This window comes from Dermacentor albipictus, chromosome 2 (genome assembly GCF_038994185.2).
Source record: "Dermacentor albipictus isolate Rhodes 1998 colony chromosome 2, USDA_Dalb.pri_finalv2, whole genome shotgun sequence".
NCBI lineage: Eukaryota > Metazoa > Arthropoda > Arachnida > Ixodida > Ixodidae > Dermacentor > Dermacentor albipictus.
The window spans coordinates 162,311,966-162,332,405 of record NC_091822.1 but is presented as its reverse complement, the minus strand read 5'-3'; the positions used below and the strand labels follow the sequence as shown (position 1 = coordinate 162,332,405).

General features: G+C 42.8%; 1 protein-coding gene across 3 annotated transcripts in view; it reads left to right on the top strand.

Annotated features, from left to right (window-relative positions):
* Positions 1-20,440, top strand: part of Myo61F (Myosin 61F) — a 189,604-nt gene that overhangs the window by 158,542 nt on the left and 10,622 nt on the right. For 2 of the 3 annotated variants that reach the window (XM_070534263.1, XM_070534261.1), the window contains exons 3-21: positions 1,393-1,508; positions 6,519-6,717; positions 8,211-8,291; positions 9,175-9,354; positions 10,902-11,000; positions 11,330-11,440; positions 11,900-11,971; positions 12,553-12,672; positions 12,801-12,877; positions 13,124-13,229; positions 13,647-13,727; positions 14,807-14,944; positions 15,170-15,218; positions 15,966-16,093; positions 16,232-16,337; positions 17,767-18,001; positions 18,677-18,753; positions 19,280-19,348; positions 19,628-19,712. In XM_070534263.1, coding sequence (XP_070390364.1) covers positions 1,393-1,508; positions 6,519-6,717; positions 8,211-8,291; positions 9,175-9,354; positions 10,902-11,000; positions 11,330-11,440; positions 11,900-11,971; positions 12,553-12,672; positions 12,801-12,877; positions 13,124-13,229; positions 13,647-13,727; positions 14,807-14,944; positions 15,170-15,218; positions 15,966-16,093; positions 16,232-16,337; positions 17,767-18,001; positions 18,677-18,753; positions 19,280-19,348; positions 19,628-19,712 — 2,129 coding nt within the window. The remainder of the gene's footprint in view (positions 1-1,392; positions 1,509-6,518; positions 6,718-8,210; positions 8,292-9,174; positions 9,355-10,901; positions 11,001-11,329; positions 11,441-11,899; positions 11,972-12,552; positions 12,673-12,800; positions 12,878-13,123; positions 13,230-13,646; positions 13,728-14,806; positions 14,945-15,169; positions 15,219-15,965; positions 16,094-16,231; positions 16,338-17,766; positions 18,002-18,676; positions 18,754-19,279; positions 19,349-19,627; positions 19,713-20,440) is intronic. The other variant, XM_070534262.1, reaches the window with a different exon arrangement.

Sequence of the window (20,440 nt, the reverse complement as noted above, 5' to 3'; positions counted from 1 at the left end):
TGAAAGGTTGGGAGGTCAACCGGTTGACTACCCCATTTAGTTTAAATACGTAAGGATAAGATGGGAAGACGCTAGTACCTTTGCTCAGATTATTCGTGTCTCTTATCATCCTGAGCTCGTAATGCCTAGTGGTGCCTTGAAAAGCACAATGCAAGTCTTTTGTGGAGCTTGTTATCTAGTTCTAGCAAGATGCAACTCTTTAAAGTGTCTTTGTTTGTGCTACAAGGAGGCAAAACACACTTTTCAGAATAGCTTATAGTACAAAACTGCACTTGTGCGATAAGGTATTATTGAAAAAAATAATAACTCTTATAATCTGCGGTTGCCTTTCACGTCTGTTCTTAGGTCTGCGAAAAGCCCCTGATGTAAGCGCGCGAAAACAAAAGTGGACGAGGTGAGGCAGAAGGGTAGTCCCCCCCCCCCCCTTCTTTTCCGCCTCACCTCGTCCACTCTCCTCGTCAGGGGATAAGAGGCTGCAAAATAGTTTGGGTCCTGCTTAAACGAAAACTGCCGCCCACGTCTATGACAGCCGTGGCTAAAGCTTTGTGAGAATTATTAAGATAAAAAAAAGGAGGGGGGGGGTAGAAAATTTCACACACAATGGGAGTCTTCAAGCCCCACACAATCGGTGCCCAACAACTAGCCGTTCATGCATAGGGCTTGTTGTTCTAGGCCTAGGTTGGTCTGGCTTTCGTCCTACTTTTCCACATGGACAACGTTACCTATTTCCCTTATTCTTTGTTTAAGCGACGGTGTATTTTATTCAGTGTGAGCGACGTATATCCCGACATTGTGTCAGTTCGGTTGAAGTGGTGAAATGCGGTAAACAATCTCCGAAGGCTCACTGCCAGCGGCGCTTAAACGAAAGTGAAAGAACCGTTTTAAAGTTTAAAAAAAAGTTAACGTGTCTCGTGACGGAGGGCGTTCTACAGGTCCAGTTTTCCCATTATTGCTTTCTTACGGCGATTGTCGTATGCGTTCCAACTTTGCCAGGCGTGAATGTTGTTCGCACAACGCAACGGCAGCTTGACTCGCAAATGCGACCATATCGGTGGCACCTGTTGCTCCATAAGGTGCCTCAATGCGCGCACCTCCTTCCCCGCTCCGGATTGGCGGGGGAGCAGGACATTAGAAAGCTTTGGCTTAGGGGACGCAAGCGGCTTGCGTACGCAATGACTACGGACCACGATCCTGCGCATGCGCAGACCCCTACGTCTGAGTCATGCGCAGTACCGTCGCTCCTAGTTCCTGCGTACGCAGGCCGCTTGCGTCTCCTAAGCTAAAACTCTATATTGAGGCACCCTATGTTGCTTCGCGTCGCCTAGCTGAATCGCCCTATCTGCGCATGCGCACTCTATCTCACCTCACCGCACTCACTCTCTCTCACCGCAGACCTACATCGGGCCCGTGCTGGTCTCGGTGAACCCGTACCGGCGCGTCGACATCTACAGCGACGACTACGTCAACCTCTACCGGAATGCAAACTTCTACGAACTGCCTCCGCACGTGTGAGTCACGTCGCCCTGACACGCCTTCTTTGTGTGTGTGTGTGTGTGGGGGGGGGGGGGTTTAAAGTTATAGGGTACCGCCTCTGGTGCAGAACCGCCGGTGATTGAGACTTCCGGTTCAGTCTTTGTTCAAATCGGTACCGCAGTAGTCAAATGATCTTTTATTTTTAGCGTTCATAAGGTCAGTGCTGAACCAACTTGAATGATGCCTCTCGTATTCAGGTGGACTCTGGAGGACTGAAAAGCTTAAAATGGACGCACGCTACGAAGAGCAACACTGAATCAGTTTTGCCAGGTTAAATATTCTTTCGACTACTGTATTTTCAAAAATTTTCTTCTTTTTTCAATTGATTTTTTTCATTTACAGTACATCACAGCGCTTCCGAAGGAGCATTGCGTGAGGGGAACACAGAGGAATAAATAAAGAGTTATATCAGAGGACAACAACTAAAACAAAGCACTGGAATGTCATCAGATCTAATTCAGTGTGTTATTAGGAGAAGTGAAAAACGTTCGAAAGCATGTTACGCTCCTGTAACACGTGAAGGCGAAAGCCTGCGGCATACGTGGTAATGCATTAAGTTATACGATCAGGGGGGTCAGGCATAACTAGCCGCCGCAGTGCGAAGTAAACGTAAGGCGTTGTAGGTCGACCTCCTCAACGACACATGCGAGCTCCTAATGCACTACCTAAAGCTTCTTTCGCCTTCATATCTTTCGTTCTCTCTTTCTTTCTTTCCCCTTCGTTCTTTCTTCCTATCGTTTCTTCATTCGTATTCAACCCTTGCATCTTCGCTTGCTTACGGGGGTATGAGCCCTTCCTGATGATGATATTTTTTGCACCACTCGACTAGACGCCGCTTTATTCGGGTATGAGCCATTGCAACAAGCCACTTCAGGCTTTCGCATGGATAATTACACAACATTAAAATGTCAAATTTTGGCGATAGAAGCTAGGTTGATTATTACTGAACAAAATGAAGGTGGAACTTTCCTTTTCCTTATTTCTCGCCGAAACCTCACCGCCGTTGCATCAGTGTGACGTCACAAATCCCAAAGAATTTTGTCGTTACATTTTCTCGTTTTTTTTTCATACGCTCGTGCTTCTTTAATATCACGATTCTACACCCTTTCACCCAGCATTTTGTCCTTGTCACTACACAAATAGAGCAGCTGACGGTCATATATACGTGTAACATAAGGCTAGTAATTACAAAACACAAAGAACTAACGACTCGCTTCGCGAGTTCGGCTCAGAAGTTCTTTTCTTCTTTCTTTCTTCAATGAAGAAGGACTGAGCCCTCATTGCCCTTGGGCGTTACAGCAGAAGAGGTTACAGCACGGATATCAACAACTCTTCATTTTGGCAGCGTGCTTGCTCTTCGGGCAGCCTGTTCCATTCCGCTGTGCACTTTGGAAAAAAGGAACTAGCGAACAGCTAGCTACGTAGGCTGTCCACAACGCTGTTTGATGTTCGTGCATAGCTGCCGTTTAACTATTTCTATACGTACCCGGTTCTTACTGTACCTACATGTCTGTGCCGTTTCCACTGTCGGTGTGTCCCGCGAACGTAGTTATCGACACGATGCGATGCAAAGGCATTGCCAGTTCGCTTTTTTTTTTGTTTAATCAGTGGGCGAAATGTGCGAAGCAAAAGTATACAATAAAGGCGGCGAGATTCCTGCAGCGTGAGCTGGTGGTGAACGCAGCGGTCTATAGGTCAGTCGGAGAAAGCTCCCCGTTATCGCACATCTCTCGAGATGTCTGTCGCGCCGCCGTTACGCGCAGCCTCATTCGCTGCAATTACGTGCCTCGAAACGCCCAGGCACTGCATATAGGGAAGGCCGAAGAGGTACGGTAGTGATATAGCATAAACTGGGTCGCGTGCCGTAAGTGTAGGCTACTGTACTTAAAGTGGACGGGCTGATTCGTTCGGAAGTTTATTGCCTATGTCGATCAAAAGTATACCCTGACCCGATGATCTGTGCCGCTGTAGCTTAAAGGGAAACTAAACACTAATAATAAATTAGGTTGTATGTATTAGTTTTCTGCAATAGCGATCGAGAGAGAGAGAGAGAGAGAGAGAGCTAAGACTTTATTATAGATTGCATTTCGGCATAATTGGGTCACTGAGGGGAGGGGAAAGTTAAAGAGCGACGGATCAGTCCGGTTTCATCGGTGTATTAAGACTACCGGCGACTGCAGTACAGCGTTGCAAAGGGCCGAGTCGCAAACCGGGTGGATCCAGTCGTCGTAGCTGGCGACGGTGATCGTAGTGGTCGCATTGTAACAGTGTGAAGGTCGTTCTTACCAGGAGAGGAGAGCATTGTGAGCCAGAAAAAAGAAAGAAAGAAAGAAAGAAAGAAAGAAAGAAAGAAAGAAAGAAAGAAAGAAAGAAAGAAAGAAAGAAAGAAAGAAAGACCGAAGAACTATTCACGACGCCGCCTCGAAGTTTCCGCACTACAACTTCCCCCGTGACCGCGACGTCAAGAAGTTTGTTAATCGATAAATAAGTAGCGTATTGCGAGCTAAAGTGAAAAATGAGTAAAGGAAGTACTTTGCAAGTGGCGACGTCACCCTTAGCGCACGGCACTGCTCTATCTGCGTGTAACTTAAACACGCACACGCATGCACGCACACACACACAAACACACTCACCAAACACACACACACACACACTAATAATAATAATAATAATAATAATAATAATAATAATAATAATAATAATAATAATAATAATAATAATAATAATTTCTGCCTCCGTTTTTCATGATTAGAGTATTTAGCATGCTCTTATAAAATGCGCAGAAATAGAGTTCTGAAAAGGTATGCCATAAGCCAGTCTCGACGGATTTACAGTTGCTCTTTAGTGTCTCGTTAATGCATGTACGCGTCGCATTTTGGAACAGCGCGTTGATGCCTGTGCGGCCTCTTTTTTTTTATTATTGCGTTGTTGCTCTCTCTCTCTCTCACGCACACACGCACACAAGCTTTCTCTCATGCGTACGCACGCGAAAAGGAATAAAAAAAAGAACAAGGAATCGAGAAAAAAGAGCGCTTGACATCTGGCGGAAGCTTTGCGGGCGGAAGTCGAAAACAAGTCAACAGCGTTCGAGACCACCGCATGTGCGCTGCCGCAGGGTCTATTTTCTGCCGTTCGCGGGCATCCGCACGTCCTTGACGCAGTTCAGAATGCGGTGACGCGGCGACGCGGTAATGGCTGACACGTGGTCGCTTTCGTCGAGAGGCAGCAGCATGCAGTCCGTCGATGTGAGGCACCGTTGTCAATTCTACGGCGTAATGTAAAATTCGCTCTTGAAAGCTTTTGGACGATGCCAATAGGGAGTTTTAGGCTAGGGGACGCAAGCGGCTTGGGGCCACGGCACTGCGCATGCGCAGGCGCCTACGTCAGAGTCTACGCATGCGCAGTACTGTCGCCCCTAGTTCTTGCGTACGCAAGCCGCTTGGGTCCCCTAACCTAAACCTCTCCAATAAAAAAAGGCCGGTGCGAGTTAGACATAGAATGTCCCTATGGGTGCGATTTAGTTTTACGACATGCGAATCCCGAGAACCGCGTAATAAAATCGTTCAATGCTCCGTGCGCTCAAACAGCGGATGTGCGACCTTATGCTTGTGCAGGGACCTGCTAATTGGCCGTACACAACTTTTCTTTTTTTGTCGAATCTCACGTTTAGTGCTTGGAACAGTGCGATGTTGTCTGATTAGTGTCGTGCTGGTAGTGCACGGTAAAGAGGATTCGTGAAAATCGCGACGATTCTACCGCAGCAAAAATTGCCTATACAGCACGTATAGTTCGTCACACGGTAACTGCTGTGCACATTAAACACGTTTGGGTACAATGTCGGTATGGCCCTCGTTGTGCCGTTGGCGTCCAGGTTTGATCACTGTGAATATTGCGTAGCAATTTCAAAATGTTCCGGCCTTGCCTTTCGTTGCCAGAGCGCCAACGTGTGTTGTATTCCGTCAGAGAAAAAAATATGTGATCCTGTGTGTCTCGTTTGATTAGTGTTATCTTGCCAGCGATGTGCTGAGATTATTGTTTATGACCTCAAGCTGCAAGCTACCTTTGTTTTTATTTTTGTAACTTTTCTGTTTGGGCTCCATTTCCTAAATGAGTGGAACGAATAAATCATTAATTCATTCAGTGCGGCTGCAGCTACGTGGCGCAAGGGTAAAAAGAAACGCGAGTGATGTAACTTCCTCGTCGTGATGAGCAATAGAAATCCGCAGCGCTAGATTGCAGTGGCCTGCACGCAGTCCCGCGCCTCACGTTTCGCAGTACTGTGCATAAAAAAAACAAGAAAAAAAAAACACATTTAAGCTCACGTGTTTCGAAACTTCTTTTAAACACCACGTCGGTGTTAAAAGCAGTTGTGCCCGCAGTTATGAGGCATTAAAATCGATTAGTGAATCGATTGGTTGGTTGGTTGAATGACTGATATGTTCAATAGATCGATTGATTGATTCAATACATCGAAGAGCTAAGCAGCCAGTAAGCCAGTCGATGACTTGATCTAATAGAGGAACAACTTCATTAATCCGACCATTCATTCCAACAAATCAGTCGGCCGATCTCCATGCTTTTCTTTTTGAACCACACAAGAAGGTATCGTAGATGTAAAAAGACAAAAGAGTCAAATAATTGTCGGGTTGTGTGGCGGGGGAAACAAAAAGTCAACGTAATACGCCAACTATCCTAGCAAGAGAAGGTATCACTCACTCACTCACTCACTCACTCACTCACTCACTCACTCACTCACTCACTCACTCACTCACTCACTCACTCACTCACTCACTCACTCACTCACTCACTCACTCACTCACTCACTCACTCACTCACTCACTCACTCACTCACTCACTCACTCACTCACTCACTCACTCACTCACTCACTCAATCAATCAATCAATCAGCCAGGAGCGCGGAAGCAGCAAAGCACCCGCGGAACGCCCCACACAACACCACCGCCCTCCTCCCCGTCGTCGTGCAGGTTCGCCATATCCGACGCCGCCTACACGAGCATGCACGAGGAGTGCCGCGACCAGTGCATCCTCATCTCGGGCGAGAGCGGCGCAGGCAAGACCGAGGCCTCCAAGAAGGTGCTGCACTACGTGGCCGCCGCCAGCCACCACTCGGACGCCGTCGAACGCGTCAAGGACAAGCTGCTGCAGTCCAACCCCGTGCTCGAGGTGACGATTGACTACCCCGCCGACTCTCGGCTTCCAGTATTTTCCCCCGTAATCGCTGTTCGTAACCTTGTATGATCCATGCCGTTTATTTTTCTTCTGTTTTTTTCCTGCTTTCACAGCTCTTGATGGTCGGTCTCTTTCCTATACCAATCCCTCAGTAATGATGCTTCGCCGCTAGCACCTGAGCACTGCGGCGGAAACCGATTTACGCGGTCTCCGCTGAAAAAAATATTTTTTTCCTTTTTTTTCCCTTAAAGAACTAAACTGAACGAATGTTCTTTAGAAAAGTATAACGTACTCGTTCTTGGCTTCAGTGTAATTGGTGACGAAATAGAAATTTCTTACAGTTAATTCACTTTTCCATGCCGTAGAGAGTTGACGCCTTAAAGGGCAACTCCGGCGTTTCTTTTTTAACCATGCTAGGGTATTGTCACGTTCAGATGAATGAATGAATGAATGAATTTATTTCCATAAATATGCAAGTTTATGGAGGATATAAGGAAAAAAGTTACAAAAGAGCAACTTGACTAGTCCTTAATCCTTCTCGTGACAGCAGCAGCAGTAAACAAACACATGGCAAAAAAAAGAGAGGGTAAGAAAAAAAAACCGAAAAAAAAGATGAAATTGATAATCCTGTCACCGGTAGGGTGGTTCACTTTGCTTAGAAATTCTTCAATATTTTTTTTTTTCGTGGGACGTCACGATGAGTCGATGACGTCAGATCCTGCACTACCATAATGCAAACACGCAGTACACGTGACGCTAACGACAAATAGGCGAAGCGAGGCTGTCTCCTGACGACACAGGGAGCTTTTAGATATTTTCCGATCTAGACAGCGGCGATTTCAGCGACAGTGGCGGTGTAGTCTCTGACGTTACAAACGTAGGGTGGCCAGTAGAAAGTCATGAGTCGGGAATGCAATCAATCTTTAAATTAATTCTCAGGAAAACTAAATGACTTTTGCAGCCATATTGTTTGGCTTCGATAATCAGAGCTAATCAAGAACAGTGTTGACGAGAAGGAAGCTGACTTCTCCGTTAGCACATGTGGTTTGCGGCAAAACACGCTTGCTGAACATTGCCATTTTTTTTTTTTGAGATTGATGATTACTTCTTTTGTTTGTCAGTCTGTTTTTGTTGCGAAACGAAAGTGAATTGCGCCTTGAAACTCCATGAAATTCCTTTTAAAGGTGACACCTTGCGTTATGAATTTTTTTATAGAACCACGAGGGAGTGGAATGCTCTCCCGTCAAATATTGTTGGTATACAATGTAATGAAAAGTTTTATCGCGCTTTGTGTGTTTAAATGAGTCAATTGATGTGGATATGTATGCACCCCCCTGCTGTAATGCCTTCCAAGGCGATGCAGGTACTCAATAAATAAATAAAAATAAATACTCGCACAGCGTTCGACGTCCAGGCACTGTCGTTTGAGAGAACTAAAAGGAGGAAAAAAAATTACTTGACACAAGCATTATGAACATCTCTTGCAGGCTTTCGGCAATGCCAAGACAAACCGGAATGACAATTCCAGCCGATTTGGCAAATACATGGACATCGAGTTTGACTACTTGGTGAGCTCACTTTTTTTTTCATAGCTTCAAGCCTACATCACTGTCACTTGCAACCTGGAAAAACGCACCTTGAGCCTTGTGAATATAAATGGGCTTTGTGCAAAATCTCTTCGAGGAAAGTCAGTTTCATATTGTAGTTAACGACAGTTCCGCCAGCTTTGAGTGGTATTCATGAATAAATGGGACAAGATAAACAGGCAAGATTTGGAAAAAGGAAAGTACAAGAAAATTGAAAATATGAAGATTTGAATTGTGAAATTTCAAGTAAGGGAGACAATTTTAATTCCTTAAATAACTTAAGAAATGGTATAAATGAAGGCAGGGCAGAGGGACATGTCGTCACAATTTGAAGCTATAAGGGAATTAATGCAGGACCAAGACTGCGTGTACTGCCAACAACATAGTGAAGATTGAACTTCTGTACGAGCAGTAAGAAAAGCAGAGCAAATGAAAACAAGTTAACGTTAACTGCCAACCACAGGAAATGACTCAAGACTGCAAAGAGCATGATTCTGTCTTTATTTATCCTTTTTTTTTGTTCTGGAGGTTGGCAGGCAGATGCCCCTATGAGCAATTAGGCAGCAAAGGCATAAAATGTTAAGCTGTAGAGTTGCATTTCACACGTGTGACCAGTAAGCTATAGAGCTCCACATGTAAAAGGATGCATACACATTGCCTGTTTTAATGACAATGAGCAGTTGCTTCTAGAGCTTCTCCACCCTGAGAATTTTCACAGAACTCAATGGGTGTTTTTTTTTTCCATCTATGTGTGACTACCTGATTTGGTTATAACTTATATGAGTTAGTTGCCTCATATGTAAGTGACAGCACAGTGATGCTGTCAGCTGGTGATGCATATATCCTGTGTGCTATCACCACACAGGGTGCCCCCGTGGGCGGTCACATCCTCAACTACCTGCTGGAGAAATCTCGCGTGGTACAGCAGGGTTCAGGCGAGCGCAACTTCCACATCTTCTACCAGCTCATCGCAGGTGCTGAGGACGCGCTCCTCGAGAAGCTGTCGCTGCGTAGGGACCCCACATTCTACTATTACCTCAACCAGGTACTGTATTTCACGAAGTGACTGTTTTGTTATTAGGTGAAAGATGCGATAAAAAGTCAGTCAAAGCTTCTGCTGTCAGTGTGCTTTTCATAATGGCCACAAGGCCGATAGGAACTGCAATGGAATAGAAGCTGTTACACCATTCGTAGGCTTTGAGTTGTCCTCTGTGTCAATTTCCCGCTTGTGTGAAGAAAGCTTGGGTGTTCAAATGAACAAGCTAGTGCTCAATTAAAAGTGTGTTACGAATTGCTGCATTAAAAAAAATGGTCTGCTGTACAAAACATTTCATTTCATAGGGAGAGAAAGGGAGGAATTTCAATGGCAGGAATGTGGAGAGGTCGGCCTGAGTGGAGTACCACTGGACAGCTACTCCACTCTGGTGAAGAGGTTCGGGGGAGCAACAGAGATTGGATGCAAACAGGAAGGAGAGTGGTGTGGTGAAGTTGATGACGAGAGCTGCACAGCATGCTGTTCCTGTGCAGCGCAGACGTGCACACATCACAGTATGCACATCTTTGCGGTCAGGGCTCGAGGCTACTGCACCATAGCCAGGAAATGTTCTATAGCTTCCATTATTTTTGCAGCTGTCTGCACAACTGGTATATTTAAACCAGAGAATAGGAACTGCAAGGTGTCAACCATTTGCAGCAACATGGTCTTGATGGCAGAGTTCGACAGGGATTTTATAAAAATGCATTTCACAAATGTTACACGTGACTTTGCATATAAGTGCATTTCAACAGTTCTTTGAAAATATTGTGCTCCCGTAACACAACATATAACTTGAATGATTTCTGTGGTTCAGATAAGCTGCAGTGCCCATCCACACTGAGCCTCTGGTGCCTTTTGATGTGCTGCACCTTACTGTGTACTACATCACCAAATCACCTTTGTAGGTTGATATAGCATGCAGAATCTGGTGTTGGTTGCAGAGTGAGACAGTAGTTAGTAATACTATATACCACTCACCGTTCTGTGTAATCCCTGATGTGCTGTTGAAAGTTTGTGGTGGTAGTGATTAATTATTTCAAATACTAGCTGCTCTCTGTGCTTGCACTGTCATTCACTTGTTAGCCCAACGTAGAGCTGAACAGTATTGCCTCTGAACAGCCATGTTTGCTCAACCTGGCCTGGAAATTCTCAGCTTATATGGACAGGAATAATCTCACCTATCATGTTTAGTTCCACAAGCATTGGCTGCTAATTTTCTCTACTTTTCATATAGTCACTGCACCAGTGATCAAGAAAAAACCTCAGAACAGGTGTTAGATGAATTGGCAAGAAAAGAAGATAAGAAAACAGAATACTGTACACTCTAGCTAATCATAAGTACTTCACTTAATCTAAAACCTCTTGTTTCTTTCTGAGGTAGGTTAGTACTAATATAGAATGATTTTCTAATTTGTCAATCATTTTCTTACATTATTTTTAAAATTTTCTACACAGTAGTACACATATTTTGGGATGTTATTGCAGGAAAGTTGAGAAAAGCAGATTTTATTTGTGTTGCTTTCTTTAAAACTACTCTCCTGTGTTTGATTTTTCAGGGAGACAGCACAGAAGTGTTCGGAGTTGATGATACAACCCAGTTTAGAGTTGTCAGGGATGCCCTATCAGTGATTGACTTTTCACTCAAGGAAGAAGAGGTAAGTCGAACTGTATAATGAAATGTGTACAGACAGTAAAATGGGATGCACATGTAGTCAAACCTCAATATAACGAACATGGCTATAACGAATTATTGGATATAACGAAGCTAACCTGCGATGCATGAAATGAATGTGCGCTCATAACAAATAGTGGATATAACAAGGGTATTTTTGTGTGGGCTGTGGCGTCATTATAACAATGTAAATGCCAAAACGTCGGCACAACGTTGCGGCACACTTCTTCAGGTGCTAATATTGATGACTACAAGCCAGTACAAGTTGCTGTGACTTGACAAACTTACAAACTTTGCAAAACAACTTTTCAGGAGATATTTTCTATAGTCGCTACAGTCCTGCACCTTGGCAACACGGGGTTCGTCGAGGAGAATGGTGAAGCTATTATTGCACAGGACAAGCCTGTTGCAGCCATTGCAAAAGTAAGTGTCCTTGCTGCTTTACAGATATCCTCCCTTAACATATGTGCACTTACCAACACCATTTGTACACCACATACAAAAATTTCTATACTATGTGAGTTTCTTGTTTGAATTAAACAGCTGCATTTTTAAAATTATAACCTGTTTTCTTTCTGTTCGTGTTAACAAATAACATACATAGCACTGTTATTAGGCGACCGAAAATGTGGTTTTGTGCCAATAGAACTGTAGCGTGAGTCGTAACACCGCGAGATACCAGAAATTTAGCTACTGCTCTCAAATATTTTGACTCAATGTTATTCACTGGAAGTTGCAGTCCAATGCAGTTTTAATTATTTACGTTATAAATACTGTGACTTCCACCATGTAAATTCACACCAGCAATACATAGAAATTTCATTTTTTCCAGCTAAGGTGTGTAGTTCATTCTTTTCAATTTTTCTTTTAAAATTATTTCAGTTGCTGTGCTGTCCTGAGGAAGTGCTGAGAGATGCTTTGACAAATCGGACAATTGAAGCAAGAGGAGAGCTGGTAAGATGAACTGTATTGTTCGTTTGCTACAGAATAAAAGTATAGACTGGTGATTTCCGAGGGTGCCGAGACAGAATTAAACGGAGGCACAGTCCAAGCCATGGGGTCCCTGCCATTATGTTTACACTTGCCAGGACTTACAGACGTTCTTCTATATAAGTTGTCAGTGTTTTATTTGTTTGTTCAATCACAGCTTTTCTTTTTTGCCTTTGTTTATTTTTTGTTTGCTCCATGTCAGTTCAAACAACTCATCTGAAGTAGCGAACTCAGCATTATAGCATGGGGGTCATCTTCAGCTTCCATTAAACTCTCTCTCTCTTTCTCAATCACAAGAATGCTAAGACAATGCCAGGATACCATGCTGTGCACACAATAGTAATATGCTAAAGTTCTGCCAGTACCACAACTTTGGCACTCATTTTGGAACCTTGGAGTGACATAGAGTAAATTGGACTTATCTGCCAGGGTTCTGTTCATGGCTGCCACCTTGCGTCGAGAGTTAAACTGTGCATACGTGCATCACCTCAGGTCTGAGCAAGAACACAAGAATGAGAATAGTGAGAGTGCAATTCATGTTCCAGGTGACAACACCACTGAACCGTGATCAAGCTATCTATGCCCGAGACGCACTTGCCAAAGCAATCTATGAACGCCTCTTCAAATGGCTGGTCGAAAAAATAAACCAGTCATTAAAGCCCCTGGTAAGTACCTAGCTTTTACATGTCATTTTTTTGTACATGACTATTACGCACTCTTTTAAGGGCCATACTTGATATGTATGTATAGAGTTAAGTTGCTTACAATTAATGTGCAGTGTGCTTACTTTTAGAAGACTCGCTCATCTGAACGGAGGACCTTGATGGGTTTGCTGGACATTTATGGATTCGAAGTCTTCAAGAAAAACAGGTTCCCTCTTTTCTTTTATTGAAAAGCTTTTGCTGTCTTTGGCTTGCACTTGCTGGAACTATTTCTATACAAAAATTGTTTGAGACCTGTACATAAACACTGCTACTGCCTAATACAGGAAGTTTGTGTGTTGCTTTCATAAATGCATGTGTTTAAGCTTCCTACAAATGTTCTAATTAAAGCCACGTTACTTTTTTATGGCTAGTGCATTGTGCAAAACTGCTCTGTTCTGATTTTCTTCTGCAGCTTTGAGCAGTTTTGCATCAACTACTGCAACGAAAAACTGCAGCAGCTTTTCATTGAGCTCACGCTGAAGTCCGAACAGGAGGAGTACTACAGAGAAGGAATTGAGGTACGCAATACAGTTTGATACATGTATAACACAGCAGAATTCACTTCAAGTGCTATGCTGGCGCAATATAACTCATTACCAATCGAAGCATTACATGAGAGAGATTGTTCCACACATGCCATTTAGAGATGTCCGCAGAATAATGTTCATAGTGTTCCAACTGGTAATCAACGCTAGTAAATTGCATCAGCAAAACTGATGATATATCCCCATGCAAGATAAATGAATGTGCACAGAAGTCTAAATCTCTGTTATCTTTTGTTGAGGAAAATATGCTTAGCTTCGAAGATAAGAGTATGCAACTATCACATGGCAGTAATTGAAGATTTGTAATGTGGAAAACATATGAAAGGTTACTCATCATTACTCACCAAATAACACGAGATGAAAAGCAAACCCGGACACGTTTCTGTGCAGTGGACGCCAATCAACTACTTCAACAACAAAGTCATCTGTGATCTTGTGGAGGAAAAGCACAAGGGGATCATCTCTTTGCTGGTGAGAGCCTGTGTTTATCATGCTGAACAGACCTGTGTGCACCTCGTTTATATCCGTGATGACAATGATGTGTAATCGGTGGATGTTACAAGTGAAAGCGAAGTCTGACCTGGAGAAAAACTTTTTGTACTGTACACTCAGACTGCGGTTCTACATGCTTTTGTAGAGTGAAGTGAGTGAAATAGTGATGTCTCTTGACCTTGGGTGCCTTTTACGACAGATGGCTAGTGAGCTGGGAATATTTGTCGCTCATGGTTAGTTCATACTGAAAGCTGTGAGCACCTTTGCGCTGTTTGCAGGCTTTCGCTGTTTCTCAACGTATACGACACGTGTCGCTGTGCAGTAACGCATCACTCACTCGCAATGTTAAATTTTATTTGCTGCTGGCAGTACAGGCTGTGTTACACCATTTGCTAAGCTAAACCTCCATGCCACTGTTAGCCCTTCTCAGTTAAGTGTGATAACCTAAAGGTACACTAAAGGCAAAAACTATTTGAGTTGTGTAGTAGCATGCAATAGCAAAAAAGCCACTTTTACTGTGAGAAGGTGCTTGGTAAGCCAGAAAAGATGCAAGAATGAGAGATGGGTGGCCACGCTACCTTGAATTTCCCACACCTCCCCATGGTGAAGTCGTGAATTTTGAACACATCTGTTTGGGTATAGTTATTTTTTTTTATTGATAAAGATAAACTACATTGTATTCTAAATGAACTAAAGACTGAACCTAGCAAGTTTTAAGAACTATTGCTGAGCCACGACGGCCAAATATGTAACAAAATATTTTGATGCCTTCTTGAAATATTTGGCATGAAATTAAACAAAATTAGACTTTGATTTTCAGTTTCTCCTTTAACAATCGGCATATTTCTGCAAAATTAATGAATATATATTATTGAAAGCATACTTTATCCATCTTTACTGATATAGCGTTTCTTTTTAGTGTCCCTTTGACATCAACTAGATGTAGTGAGTGACTGCAGCATGCCTATGATGTCAGGTTGAATATGCAAATGATGAAATCACCGAATGAGTGGCTGTACGAACACGAAAAAAGTGAAACGAGCTGATATCCTTTGCAGGACGAGGAGTGTCTCAGGCCTGGTGGTGCCACAGACAAGACATTCCTCTTCAAGATGGAACAGACCATTCGCATGCATCCTCATTTTGTTACCCATAACCTTGCCAGCAACAAGCTGAAGAAGAACATTGGAAGGGATGTGAGTAACACAGAAGTTGACCCATTTGGTGATGTGCATTTATATGTCTGCTCATTGTTTTCACTGCCTCTCGCAAGTGAGAGAAGTGAGGCGTCCATCTTCATTTTTGTTAGTAAGGGCATTTTACAGCATCAACTGAAAATTCAGTAACTCCTGAAAGCCATCTTCTAATACTATTGCAAGCATAATGTGATGACATTGTCTTGTCTTGTTGTTTCTGTGCAGGAGTTCCGCCTCATACATTATGCTGGTGATGTCACCTACAAGATAGAAGGTGAGTAGGGGTAAATACTAATAGTAAATGCTTATAATAACAATAGGGTAAAATAAGCAGGGCAGTATATGACCTGCAGTCGTGATCCAGAGGCTATGACATTCTAATTTGATTTCTGAAGGCAGTATGGGCAAGCAGCCCTGAAACTTTGACTGCCAGCACTAATGCCATAACACAGCCTAGCGGGTATACGGGAAACAGTTTTCAGAAGCACATCAGAACGGCAAGTTGGGCCAGTTGGTTGGGATTCATACTAAGGTTTGTTACAGTGCAACCTAAGACAAGAACAAGAGAAGGCAGAAGATGTCATCGTTTTGTACCTTCTCTTGTCCTTGTCTTAGGTTGCACTGTAACAAACCTTAGTATGAATTCAGAAGCACATACTGTAATTCTGTGTCCACAACTTCACCCCTCATTTTGAGATTCATGTGTCGAGCTCCTGACCCTACTATAGACACCAGCATGCAAGAACATAGGAGCACACATGCTCCTCTAGCATGCATTGCAATGGACAGATCTTGGCTGGTTGCATCGGGATAAAGCAAATGTTGATACAGGTGCCTGTCTGTAATTGTTTAGACTGTCGTGGCATTTTCATGGCCTCTCTACCACATGGTGTTGGCATATTTTTATTGCACCCTCAAACTACTCGAGTGCCTCCTGGTCAGTGTTGGTTCCCTTATTGGCTTGATAGTGCTGCATGGACAGATCTGTGTTAAGTTTTCCTTCTTTTATTTTTTTTTCCAGGATTTCTTGACAAGAACAATGACTTGCTGTTCCGTGACTTAAAGAAGGCAATGGCTGGCGCTGGCAACAGCATCATCAAGGAAGCTTTTCCAGAGTCTGAACTCCTGAGCAAGAAACGGCCACCCACAGTAAGTGAACACCACTTGAGTTCAGAAGACGCTTTGTGTCCACAAAAAAGTCACAGCATCAACTTCTCTCACACTGTGCAAGATGCAATGTAGGTTTCAAGATCATATCGAAACATTTTTTTTAACATACCTTTCCAGGCAGCCACACAGTTCAAGTTGAGTTTGCAGGAACTGATGGAGATCTTGATGTCCAAAGAGCCTTGGTATGTGCGTTGCATCAAACCGAACGACTACAAGCAAGCATGTAAGTGTTCTTTAAAGCGTGTGTGGCTATGATAGAGATAGGAAATATTGAGTTCTCATAAGGCATTGAACTACTATTCAGAGTGGATAACCAACACCTCCTGATTAACTCCAAGCCTATGTGCCATGTGACAAGACTTTATCTAGGAAGGCTGGTGACCCATATATTCAACACTGTATGCTGGTGATACTTGGTGTGTCCGTCCTTCTTTTGAAGCAGCGTCCAAAGGCAGTGTGAATTTTCTTAGAGGACATTTTGCCATCTGACACACGGGCCTGGAATTCGTTTACGAGGTGGTGACGGGGGCTGCACTGTGGTGCACTTGAAGTGCACAAGAAGCATTGTCTATTGCCCTTGAAACTTTATAAATATATTGTAAATATTATAAATATATAGCAATATTTTGCAACATCTTTCACCAAACCTAGTATCTTTGTGCCTAGTACCATCTATGTACTACTTAGTATCTATTTGCTAATGTATTTATATCAGCAATTCCATCTCCCTGCATCATAACAAATGTGAAGAGGTTGGGCTTCAAAAAGTGTAAGCAGTGCTTGCAACAGTAGGCCAGTTGCCACAATCATGCTGCATTTTTTTCATCCTATTTGCCAATGTGCTCATGAACATAGTTGCCCTTCATATAAAAAAAAAAAAAACCTGTCAGTGGTATAGCTTCTAGTTTCCAAGGGCACTTGACTGCAAAACACACACAAATGTATTAGTGATCAAGATTGGAAAGCACTTAGACATTGAAAAAAAGCGAGAAAATGTTCCAGAGGGTCCCCTGACAAAGAGGGTGAATTTTCAGGCGAATCACACAAGCTGTGCACAGAAACTTGTTAACATAGTGCACAGCAGCCGGAGATCTAAAGAAATGGCAGCTTTCCTTGATCTAAACGTAACGGCGCAAACATCTAAGACGAGCCACAAAAAGAAAGACACGACACACACTGGCGCTGATAATTCCGAACTAAACGTAACAGCGCAAACACCTAAGACGACTCGTCTTAGGTGTTTGCGCTGTTACGTTTAGTTCAGAATTATGTACCAACTAGGCCCAAATGAAGTGTTACTGAGATAGCTTTCCTTGATCTCCTGGCGAAATGCACTGAGCATGCTATTTCGTAAGTTTCCTAATGTTGTCGAATGCCAGACGAATTTTCACTCTTTGTGTGCCAAAATGCTGCCTAGTTTGTAATTATAGCAATAGTATGTAGTATGCTAGGCAAGCTGTCCACAAGCTGTGCTATGTAATTTCAGCCGCCCTTCCAAAATCGGCACTTGTCACAAAAGCACCACACAAATCTAGGAACTTTGATGACTCAATGCTGCATAATGCTTATTTATTGAGCATGTATGCATTCTCCTTGTTTAAGCATCCCATTGAACAATGCACTTCCTACACTGTCATTCTTTTTTTCTTCAGCCAAGTTTGACGAAAAGGTTGTTGGCCACCAAGTGCAATACTTGGGCCTTCTGGAGAACCTGAGGGTGCGCCGCGCCGGCTTTGCATACCGACGGCGGTACGAGACTTTTCTGGAGAGGTACAAGTGCCTCTGCCCCGAGACTTGGCCCAGGTACCGTGGTGGGACTGCCAAGGAAGGTGTGGCTGTCCTAATCAAGCACCTTAACTATGCCTCTGAAGAGTACTCCATGGGACAGTAAGTATGCGTTCAACGCTTCATCTGGTCAATGTGCTTTTCAACTTAATGCTCAGCCAGCCACACAAAAGCATGCTGCACATTTTTTAATAGACTGAAGCAGCGCACTTGCATCTGACACGTACACACACACATATATAAAAGGACATATATAGGCACTGGTTCACCATATCATGGCTCACCAACTAGCCCATCGGTATCTTTTGAGTAAATATTTTTCATGTTGTCTTTCATTGCCCTGCCCAATCATTTGAGTTAATTTTGTTGACAGTGGACTTCACATTCAATGGCATAGTATGCATCCTGATGCTGTAGAGAGGATTAAACATTGTGCTGGAAAAGGGTTGCCATGGAGACTAACAAGGAAAAACCATTTAGAAATTACTGATTTTAGTTCTAAGCCTTTATTCATATAGGTTTGTAGGTGCAGGACTTTGTGTCATGTTTAAAGCCCAGCCTATCACGTAAAGCAATTCAATTCAGAAAATACTGTCTTGGCAAGGCAAATAATGTTCAGAAGAACAAAAAGATTTTATGTGACAGAGAGGAACTCCTAAATTTAAGAAACAGCGTACTATGTTGTAATACCTGTTTATATTATTGCTCTAAAACATTCCCTAATATAAATACTAAATGTTACAGGATTTTAATTCCTACTAAAATGTTACTTTTCAGCACCAAGCTTTTCATTAGGTTCCCAAGAACGTTGTTTGAAACTGAGGATGCATTTCAGCAGAAAAAGCACTACTTGGGTAAGTGTGCTGCAACCGTGAATTCTGTGGCACTTTCCTCAGTTTTCTTGCACTGGATGTGAGTAACGTAACTGCAAACACCGAATTGCACAATTAAGTAGCAGAGATTTGGCAATGAGAGTGGTGCCTTAATTAGTATGCACGCAAAATAGTTCAGTAGCTTGACTCAATACAATATTCCGAGTAGTGGCCTATTTCCCTAGTAGGTGAAATTAACCAGAAAGAGGTTTATGGAAAATGATTTGGTGCATAAGCTGAAACAGTTCTCGAGCCAGGCATAGAAATACTCAGCGGCCAATAGTTCAGATGCTTGGACATGGTTCAGTTTTGGCTATCATGAACCATGTATGCAAATGAAAATAAAATTTAATCCTGTGATCTCGTGCTTAGCAGCACACCATAGCCATTAAGCACCTATGGCAGGTTGAATAAATCGATAAAACAATCCATTAATCAACCAAATATCTTGGGGGTGGGCAATGACTCTGGATATTATGGTACTTATCTTTTTCTACATTTTTTCCAGCATCTGTGATTCAAGCAGAATTTCGATGCTACTCTGCGAGAAAGAAGTACCTGAAAATGCGGAAAGCAGGTGTGTAGCTCTTGACAACTCTATGAAAGCAATATTTCACTTTCTGGTGGCACATTTTCGCAGCTAGGCATACTTCTGGTTGTATAGAACTTGTGGTTCTATGGCTAAAACTCATTGTGTGCTTGCATAGAGCTGAGGTAACACATGGAAGCTTGAACAAAGCCTTCTAAACTTCCAGAAATCTTGTTGAGATTAATTAAGTGTCAAGATTATGCTTGACTTATTTGCATGGCTCATTCATTCCATATATTTTAAAGCGGAACGTTTCGGTTTCTGCAGCGATTCTGATTGAAAACTCTTGGCGGAGATACCAAGCTCAGTGCCTGCTGGAAAAAAGGAGGAATGCAGCAACCGTCATCAGAAGGTATGTGCTTGAGCAATCAACATCAAAATGGAAAGGCTGCAATTAGACAAAGATTAGAAAAAAGAATCAAAGTGCGGCATTTCAGAGTATGAATGCCCAAGGTGCTGCAGCTGGTGGTTGGTTTGTTGTACAGAAATGGGCAAGTGTAATCAAATACTAATTATTCTAACTGCAAGGTACTAATTTTTCTGTTGCAGTTTGTGGTAAGATTGGTGTCCTTTCTGCACAAAATATTGACATTTGAAATTTAATTATTGGCTTGTGTGTCATATTCAGATAGCAATAATTACTGTACATCACACTTCCATGGAATGTCATCAGTAAGACAGCAGAAACATCATTCTGAATTTCACAAGTGAAATGTCTGCTGCAAGGCCTTGTCAGCTTTTAGTTTGTTTGATTGTGTTATTTTTGAAAAGAGCATAATAGTACTTCTACTTATGTTGCTAATCGGCATTTATACCCTCATACATAGTTTTGGATGTGACCACTGTGAAATTCGGGCTGAATTGCCTTCCCCTTTTCCCCCTTTCAACTGTATTTGAAAACCTTTCCCACACACACACGCAAAAAAAAAAAAAGTTTGACAGTCACTTTAGCATACGCCAAAGAGGGTAAAGGTGAAAACCTGCGTGCTCAAGAGACATCCATTAAACTACTTGACATACTCATTTGAATGCATTCTTTCTTATTACTTGTTTCCTCCCACTAAAGGTTGTGGGCTCGAG